Source organism: Arachis ipaensis, chromosome B02, assembly GCF_000816755.2.
Source record: "Arachis ipaensis cultivar K30076 chromosome B02, Araip1.1, whole genome shotgun sequence".
In the NCBI taxonomy this organism is placed as follows: Eukaryota; Viridiplantae; Streptophyta; class Magnoliopsida; order Fabales; family Fabaceae; genus Arachis; species Arachis ipaensis.
In genome coordinates this window covers 89,432,903-89,443,046 of record NC_029786.2, presented here as the reverse complement: position 1 = coordinate 89,443,046, position 10,144 = coordinate 89,432,903, and the positions used below count along the sequence as shown (strand labels likewise).

At 35.2% G+C, this 10,144-nt stretch overlaps 1 protein-coding gene and 1 long non-coding RNA gene across 2 annotated transcripts; both read left to right on the top strand.

Annotated features, from left to right (window-relative positions):
- Positions 761-2,637, top strand: LOC107625656. The gene is made up of 3 exons (XM_016328352.2): positions 761-958; positions 1,341-1,667; positions 2,268-2,637. The coding sequence occupies exons 1-3, from the start codon at positions 892-894 to the stop codon at positions 2,417-2,419; spliced, it is 546 nt and encodes a 181-aa protein (XP_016183838.1). The 5' UTR covers positions 761-891; the 3' UTR covers positions 2,420-2,637.
- Positions 4,368-6,037, top strand: LOC110268959. Its single transcript, XR_002357747.1, has 2 exons — positions 4,368-4,827; positions 5,922-6,037. It is a non-coding gene; the product is annotated as an uncharacterized LOC110268959 (long non-coding RNA).

Genomic DNA, 10,144 nt, shown 5'->3' with positions numbered 1-10,144 from the left:
GCATAATTTTAATATCTCTTTATACTTTACAAATATTTTAAAGTAAAGACTTTTTTGACGTGTCAAATATATAAATTTTGAAAGAACATGGTTTATATAATTTTTTTTGTGCTTTGTCAGGAAATGCAAAAAAATAAAAATAAAAAATAAAACATTTTCAAAGTATGATATTCCTGCTTGTTACAAAAGCACATCAAGAGAGTCTAAATACCTTTTAATGACACTTGTTTGTTAGGTTTTGGAGTTAGTTATTAATTTTTACACTCCCACTTTTATGATGTAGAATTTTCAGGCTTATTATCATTAGTGGTATAAGCTGAACTTTCTTTGGTCGCTACATGTATAAAAAGTGTAAAAAATAGAAAATTTCTAGAAAAATATGAATGATTACAAAATATGCGTCTTGAGTCTTGACCACGATGCCGCCTTATGAATTTCTTGGAAAATTAATAATACATCCAAACACGTCTTAGTAGGTAGTAATCAATTAATACCATGACTCATGCATTACCACGAAACAATGAAAGTAAACGGCTCACACCAACGATCAAAAGCAATAAAGTTTAATAATTTTTTTTTAATATTTTCATAGAAATGTGTCTCATTATTTAATGTTGATTAAGTATATTGTGGAAAATGATATTTGTGACTAAGCCAAACTTTGAGAACCACATGTAACCGCGTCCATATACACGAATTAAAAAGTCTATTAGGGGACGCGTAATTTTGTTCCACTTGTCACATACAACTATATATAAATACATTCACATTTTAGTGCTACCAAATTCACAAAACAAATTCTCCACAGCTTCTCCTCAAAGATTTGAAGCACTCCTAAAAAGAAAAAACCAAACAAACAAACAAACAAACAACACCCATAATTTTGAAACCATGTCTTTCTCAAAGAAATTGCCTTTGGTTCTCTTGTTTTCTTCCCTTTTCATCCATGCATCTTTAGGTACGTATGGTCTCTTTGATATTTTTCATGTCTTGCTCATTTGTTTTTTCTTTCATACCACAATAATGAAGTCATTTTATATATATGGAATCAAACATAATTACTATGAGATAATTAGATATTATTAGTATAGCGTAGTTTAATTTTTGGGTCAATTAAGGAGAAACCACCTTGAATATATCAATCCCTTAATATATAACATTAAGTAAGTTAATTTATATATTATCATCGATTTTTATATCAAACAATATTTTAGGAAAATTTCAAAGTTGCACCCTTAAAAAAATGTCTCGAAAATAAGTAGGGCATGCAAATAATTCCTTAAATTAATTTGATTTTAGGATATATAAAATAATAAAATGTAAAATTGATGAATTGGCAGGTGAGTTGGTATGTGAGGACTTGCCAAAGGACTTGTGTGCATTCTCAATAGCCTCCTCAGGGAAGAGGTGCTTATTAGAGACGGAGAGAGCGGCGGACGGCGGCGTGGAGTACCAATGCCGGACGTCAGAAGCCGTGGTGGAGAGGATGTCGGAGTACATCGAGACGGACCAATGTGTGGCCGATTGTGGGGTTGATAGGAGCTCAGTTGGGATCTCATCTGATGCTTTTTTTGAGCCACAATTCTCCGGCAAGCTTTGCTCCCCAGCATGTTACAAGAATTGCCCTAACATTGTTGACCTTTTCTTCAACTTGGCTGCTGGAGAGGGTAAGATCGGAATTCATTTTTATTTTTTTTCCAATTCAATGCATGGAATAATTATTTTAAAGAAATCTTTGAAAGCTAAGTTATCTTATAATATGTTTTGCTCTTACTATTCACAATGAAAGCTTTCAACATACCACACCATAGGAAAATCATATCTTCAAATAAACTTCAAATCTAATCAAAGTATATATATTGTTCTTTATTCTTCACAAAATCAAAGAAGTAATTAATACGGATATGGAAGTGTTGCACATTTGCATTCTTTAGTTTAGATTGCATGCAGAGAGGACTCTGTTTATTCCATTATCACTTTTAAATGGCCAAATTTTTGTATCTGTGACCTATTAAAATGCATTTTATGGTAACTAAAATTATGATGACTATAAAATTTTGACAAAATTTAAAAAAATAGCTAAAATTAAAATTATATTTTTTAATTTAAACAAATAAAAAAAAATAACATTAATTTTAGCTATACTTTTTAAGTGTTGTCAAAATATATGATCACCATAAGTCCATAACTACTATTGTAATAACAACTATCATAAAATTGACCTTAAAATATATATATTAATTATTCTTATATTTAAATTTATGCAGGAGTGTATTTGCCAGAGCTATGTGAGAAGCACAAGACAAATCCTCACCGTGCCATGGTTGAGCTAATGAGCTCAGGAGTTGCAGCCCCAGGACCTGTTTCTAATAATCTCTCTGAAGATATTTCATCAGCATCTGCCCCTTCTCCACAGTAATCATCATCATTCTTTTTCACTCTTTTGATGGTGCAAATTTTAATGGGTTGGGTTTGGATTTAAATGTTGGTGTTGATATAGAATTTAGCATTATGTAACTAGTTATATATTTGTTATCTAAATTTATCAAATTTTGGAAATATTGTTGGTGGTCTTCTTTTTGAGAGAGATGATATGAACTTCGATACAATAAAAAAAAAGTGCTATTCTTGGTACTAGATACAAATTTCTCATGTGTTTGCTTTTTTTTTTTTAGTTTAATTTTGTTATGTATTAAACATATAAAAGAATTTTATATTATTGTCTAACATTTTTAAAATAAGAGCAATAATAATATCACAAAATATTGAAGAAAATCAGTACAATTACAATTACTGCACGACAAATCATAAAAATACAAATTAAATATGCTAATTGAAATTTATTGTCATTCACGGAGACAATTCTATATATTTTAGAATGAATATTCATTGATGATGGTAAAAAAATGAAAAATGCTAGAGGATTATCAGAATTTATTTTTCTTGACCATTAATTAGTTAATAATGTTTAAAAATATAAGATAATATATATTGTTGGATTACTAAATTAAAAGAATTGAGTTGATAGTAATGATTAAAAATAATAAATTCTAATATCCCTAATATTTCTCTAAACCAATAACCACCTTGACCTTGACATTCTAAGTGGTAACCCATAGATTGATATCTGATTGTCGATTAAATTTTTATGGTGGTTCTTGATATTTATGCTTTGCAATGATTTAGTCTTTAAGATTTAAATTGTATTATTTTCGTCTTTAAAATTCAGCTTTGGGTACTAAATTAATCTCTTAACTCTTTTGCGGAATGAAAATAGTACAATTGAAAAGATGAAACTCAAATACTACAATACATTATGTGAATATCAAGAATCACTTTAGAGATTTAACTATATTTATTCGTAAAAAAATTTGTATAAACAAGCGTTTTAATAATCTTTCACTTTCCACGTGTTAGATCCCGGCACCATGAAGGAATTGGCCTATTTTTTTAAACTTGGAATTTGACATTTTCAACTAGGAATATCTAAGCCATCAACTTTTGAATTTTCATGTTTGATCTAAACCTTCTAGAAATGGAGTTCCAACAGCTGATTAAATTTTTAAGTCAACTACAATAAATTTATTTTTCCTGCAAACAAAAATGGGAACGTGGTTTAATTACTTGTCAAATTTAACATCCGTTTCCTCCCTCTTTCATTCTCAAATTTTCTTTTCAATATAGTACTTTCTGTTACTTTCAAAATGAAAAAGAGCATTTTTATGCTTATTTTTTCCCTATTTTTTGAAGGACATATATTGGTTATCGGATGACTTATAGATCTTAAGTTATCGAATGGTTAATAAAAAGCGCTAAAAATAGGATAACTTTAAATAATTTATTGAGGACTACTCTAGTGTACAGATATAACTTCATAACTATGAAGCACGGACACTTTGCTAAGTTGCCGTGTCTGCGTGTCGGACACATTTCGGACACGACACTCACCGACACTCGTCCGACACGCGTGTCTGCTGTGTCCAAACCATGTCTCAATAAAAAATAAAAAATTCTTCTCCGGACACACTTAGACACACCTAAATACCATCATGTGTCAGCGTGTCCGGTCTTATTCTTAATAGATATTCTTAAAATAAATTTAGATATAGTATATATTATTATTTATTAAAACAAAAAATATTTTAAATACTTGATATAATTAAAATAAGACATTAAAAATAATTAAAAAAATTAATTTATATTTTAATATCAATAAAATATTAAAATATCATTACGGTTTATCTAAAAAGTACTTTATATTTTATATGTATGTGTGTCCCCGTGTCATGTAAGATTTTAAAATTCGCGTGTCGGCGTGTCCCGTGTCGTGTCGTGTCCCGTGTCCGTGTTAGTGTCCGTGCATCATAGCTTCATACAAATATACAGATGTAGCTTCTTTTTATATAGAATGCAGATACGTGTTATCTTTAGTATGCAGGATCCAGCAGGTTGTCAAGAGGTTGATGGCGTTGATGGAAGGGTCGATTTAGCCGAGCTGGTGGCGTGAAATTCAATGGAGTTGAGTGTGCTGGGACGCCGTTGGTGGAAACTTGTTGAATTGGGCCTTGTTGGGCGCGGGAGGAAAAAAAAATTGGAGTAGAGGCTGTGAAGTTGGGTCTTTGTCCCACCCTTCACCTCACATCGAACCAAACCCTAGGTTCACACTGGTGCACCGCCGCCGCTGGGCATCGCACGGCCGCCGTCCGTCGCGCGCGGGATTGAGCTCTGTTAGGCGTGGTCGGTGGTGGTCTTTGTGCTTTTGAGGTCGCTAATCATCCGCTACTTCGTCGTAGCCCTGGAGTGGTGGTGCTCTGACTTCGCAGCCAGGTATGTAGCCACCTTCTCGCCATTCCTCGCTATTCATGTTAGATAAGTATGCACACGCATTTTCAAACCTTAAAAAGAAATAAATTCTAGTTCTGTTGGTCAAAGTGAAGGCTTGAAGGATTTTTGAGTTTACTCCTGTAAGTTGTAATCTTTGGTGTGAAGTTTGTGTTTGAGTTTGATCTGTGTTAAAAGAAATAAGGAAATTTGTCGTCAAGTTGCTTGGTGAGAACTGGATGCAGATTCTAGGTTAGGACCGAACCACAGTAAATCATGGATGTCTCTGTCTGTAAACGCTTGTCGAAATTTGTTATTCGATTCGTCTATATAACTTCCAACAAAATCTAATGTCAGCCTCATTAGATTAGTCAAATCTATGTTTTAGTCTCAACCTCTTTTTGGATACTTTTTTCTTAAAATTTGCTGAAAAACTATCTGCTGCTGTGTGAATACATCGCTCATGCGCTTAGTATAGTTTAGCATGTTTTATAAGATGATGTTTTCAAGCTTAATTTGAATACTTGTTTGAAGATTTTGTAACATAAAGTGCCGATTATATTATTGGATTGTAACAAATAGCCTTCAACTAAACTCTAAGGAGGATTACTCTAAACTTGATGATCAATGGCTATTGATATTTCAAATAGCTCTATCTCATAGCATTTCTTGTGAATATCAACTCAAAACAGATTTCCTAGAGGGCCTGAAGATAAAATTCTGAAGTCAAATTTTTGTTAATACAGTTCGAGATGGCCTTTTTTATTTTTCAGTTTGACATATATATCATTGTATAAAAAATTAGATGAAAGTGTTCTTACGGGATGAATTTCTAGAATGAGTGTCCATTTTTTGCTTGATAGATAATAAGAAAAGACATAAAAGGCAAGCAAGATCCAAACAGAAAATAAGAATTCTATTGAAATGGGTACCACTAGGGAGGTAGGTTGATTAATGAATACATAGTTCTTGACTAGGCACTTATATGTTATTTCCCATGTATGTAAGTTATAATGAAGGTTGTTTATGAGTTATAAGTAGATCCTGATATGTTGTTAAGGTTGTGACACACATTATTGTTTTTTGTTTTTTACTTCCAGCCGTTAAAAGATGGAGTCACTTGTGATATAATGAGTGCTATCTAATTAGATATAACTTCCCTCAAGATATAATGTGTTACTTAATTATAATGATTTGCTGTTTCTGATTTTTCGAAGTTGATGAAATCTATGGTAGCAGAATTTCAATGCAATGGTTATGTCTTATTTGTGGTATAGAACATACCCTGGCTTGGGAGATATGTGGTTGATGTTTTGACTGTATAGTTATATTGATTATGTGTTGCCTTTTTTGTGGTTTTCAAGGGCTGAAAGTGAGTCAAGCCAGCTTATGAGCCAACTCGAGCTCGACTCGTTAATAGCTCGATAAGCTAAGCTCGTGAGTTGGTGAACCAAGCTTGAGCCTGAAATTGAGCTCATAAATTAAATGAGTCGAGCTTGAACTTGGATAAGCTCGGCTCATTAGCTCGTGAGCTGGCTTGATTATATATATAATTATTAATACACATATCCTATATGCATCTAGTCTATACTTTTAATATTATATATGTACATATGAAATAAAAATATATAATTATATATATTAATGATCTTAATTATTTAAAATTTTATATTTATTTATTACATATAATTTTGATGTAAGACATAAATAAAAAATTTATATTTATTGATAGATAAAAAATAATTGTTCTTTTCAAATATTTTTTAGAATATATAAGTTATAATTTATTGATATAAAATTATAGATTATGTATTTATGTTTCTATTATTTGAGCCAACTCGTGAGTTTGAGCCAGCTTGTGAGCTTTTGGTGAGCCGAGCTTGAGCTTAAGAAATAGGCTCGATTGTTAATGAGTCGAGCCGTGAGCCAAACTCAATTTTGGTGAGCCGAGCTTGAGTTTGGTCTAGCTCGACTCAGCTCGGCTCACTTCCAACTTTTCATGTAATTTGGCTAGAAATTTGCACAACTTTATCTGATGGAGTTCAAGTGTATGTTCAACCTTGAAAGTGAAGGCTCGAATGGGAGTAGTTCTGATGATTGTTGCGGATACTATTGTGCGAGTGACGACGAATATGACGATGAAGAGGGCTTTGAGTCCCAGGGGGTTCTGACGGTGGGGAAAAAGGTGGAGGGGATGCTGTTGATGGTAAGGGGTCGAGCGGTGCAAAAAACTTGGGAGATGGTGGCCCGAGAGGGCAACCTGCCGCGGATGACTTCTTAGGTAGAGAATTTGCCATGGAGGAGGATGCTTATGCTGCCTATTGATGCGGTATTTTTACAACCACACTTACTAACCGGCAAGTGCACCGGGTCGTACCAAGTAATACCTTACGTGAGTAAGGGTCGATCCCACGAGGATTGATGGATTAAGCAACAATAGCGTTTGATAGAATTAGTTAGACAGACAAAAAAATAGTGTTTGGAAGTTCAAACGCATTAAAAAATAATTAAGAATTTCTTAAAGCAAGCAGTAAATGAGCTGTGAAATATATATGGGGAAATAGTTAAGGCTTCAGAGTTATCTATTTTCCTGATTGACTTTTCTTATTAACTATTTTAATCATGCACGATTTAATTCATGGCAAACTATTTGTGACTAGACCCTAATTCCTTAGACCTTCCTAGTCTCCTCTAAAATTTGTCAACTGCCAATTCCTTGGTCAATTGATTCCAATTAGAGGGTGATGATCAAACTCCAGTTTATATGCCACAAGAATCCTAATTATCCAAAAATAAGGGGATTATATGTCACGTATCCCGTTAAGTCCAAACAATTAAAAATTCAGGATAATATGTTTTCAAGCTATTGTTCAAGTAAAGAGCTTTTCCAAGTTTTACAAGAACTCAAATAGAAAAATGGGTCATACTTCCATTCTACCCAAATTCATAAAATAAAGAACGAAAACAATTATTGAATATAAATCAAAACATGAATTAAAATAGAAAAATAATATTATCAATCCATACAATAGACAGAGCTCCTAACCTTAACAATGGAGGATTAGTTGCTCATGGAATATGAAATGTAAATTTGTATGGAATAATGTTGTGTAATCTCCTCCTCGGAACCACCCTATTGGGATTCCTTTTATAACTAATCCTAATAATCAAATATCTAAAAATTAAAATTAAAATAATATCTTTTCCTAAAATAAGATTTGAATTTAAATTTGAATTAATTAACAAGTCTTCAGCTGATGGGTGGGACCACTTGATTTGTCCATTCTGCAGCTTCTAATCTGTGATTTCTGGGCTAAGAACTGGGTCAAAACAGCCCAGAAATCGCCCCCAGCATTTTTCTACATTTTCTGCACGTGGCGCATGTGACGCGTCCGCGTCATCCACGCGTTCGCGTCATTTGTGCAGATTCCAGTCCACGCGATCGCGTCAGGCACGCGATCGCGTCATTGCGATTTCCTCCATTTCGCGCGGTCGCATGAGCCATGCGTCCACGTCGGTATTCGCTGGTCATCTCCTTGGCTTCTTCTCCTTCTCTGCAGAAACTCCATCAAATTCCGCCAAATGCTACCTAAAATAAACAGTATTGTACAAAACTCAAAATAGCATTCATAGTGGCTAAAATATAATTAATTCTTAATTAAACTCAATAAATTAGATGCAAATTCACTAGGAAAAGATAGACAAGATGCTCACTCATCACCTATTCAGGGGTAGGGCACTAAGATCCCAATGGGGACAAGGCAGTAAAATGCAACGGGATAATCCTGAGCTGATTGTCATTGGTTTGCATACCTCTCTTGAAGATCTTTGTTGAAGATGTAAGTTGCAACGGCCAGCTCCACCCCTGACAAATTCATTTCATTGTTTGGAGGGAAGACCAAGTTCATGGACTACAAATAATCAATGAAAATCACTCAGTTCAAGTGGATACGACACCCTGAGCGGACTAGGCAATTAGAACTACTTATTTGATTACCCATATACACTTAATCACCTTTGGAATGCATTCAACTTTCATGCTTAGTAGCCGGCCTAAGTTCACGACTCCTTCTTTTTCCAGGGCAGGTGCGTCGCGCCCTCGCCGTCCAGCTAGTCCCAATGTCTCCAAGCCCCTACTGGATTTAGTGTGCCGCGCTGTCTTCTCCGGGTCGTCGTCCGAGCTTAGATCCAACTAAAAATGGTGCAACGGGATTATGTCATGACTACCAGTGAAGAAAAAAAATTGGAATCAACTACAGTTCAAAGAAATACAAAAGGCGGCTAGGTACACACCACTTCGGGGACATGCATAGATCGCGGCGCTTTCCGAGTTGGGAACAGTTTTCGGGTGGGCTTCTTATTTCTCTTGGTGAAAAAAGGGATGTGATCAACCGTGAAGGTGGTGTCAATTACGGGAGTTGATGCCAGATCAGGCGACCGTGTTTTTTTCCACGACAACTCTTGCTCACAGGTTTCATGGTTGTCTCATTCCCTTTGGGCCGATTGACGTCGATGTCCCTTCGGCAGCTTTTGCAATGCGCGCAAGGTGCAAAGCAGGGCGCATCTGCCGCGATTGAAGACTTTTGTTGGGTTAGAAGGTTGACAGCGTCCCTTATCTCCAACACCACCGCATCATGGCGACGAATGATTTCGGACAATCTATTGATATCGGACTGCATCCCGGATACGCTACTAACCACGCTCATTGCTATGGGACTACGTTCCTGCGAGGATTTAAGAATGCATTTTAGTAATCACGAACGGTCCGGCCAACAAGGACGACATCGAAATACTGGTCTATGATGCTTACATTATTGGGCCCTAGACACACAGAGTTGCAGCTTGCTGCCGAGACGAGTGGCTCGTCGTTCACTTCCGGAGGTACCCTAAAAGAACAATGTCAACTAAACAGTTATCATGTACCACAATTAGGGGCGGCAAATGGGCCTAAACCCGCCGGGCCGGCCCGCGTAACCCGCCAAAAAAGCAGGCCAGGCTGGAAAATTAGGATCGCCAAATAGCAAAAGCCCGCCTAATCCGTACCGCTTAAATTGCGGGCTTTGGCGGGGCGGGGCGGGCTTCCCCGCCGGGCTTAGTATTTTTTTAGTGAGGGGGTATTTTTACAATTTTTTGGCCAAAACCTAACTTCCCCCAACCTAACTTACAAGAGTATGATGATAAAAATTGAGTGGTTTGGATTATGTTTAGGTTACTTTGGAGACAATATTTATAATTATGTTTTAAATTATATTTATTTTGCTTTGGAGAGAATATTTATACTTATGTTTTGGATGAAAACTTGGTTTATAATTATGTTTATTAG

Bases quoted from the DNA above. Each gene is read 5' to 3' on its own strand.
- LOC107625656 (XM_016328352.2), top strand. From the start codon at position 892: ATGTCTTTCTCAAAGAAATTGCCTTTGGTTCTCTTGTTTTCTTCCCTT. The intron at 959-1,340 runs GTACGTATGGTC...ATGAATTGGCAG, and splicing joins TTTCATCCATGCATCTTTAG to GTGAGTTGGTATGTGAGGAC. The intron at 1,668-2,267 runs GTAAGATCGGAA...AAATTTATGCAG, and splicing joins CAACTTGGCTGCTGGAGAGG to GAGTGTATTTGCCAGAGCTA.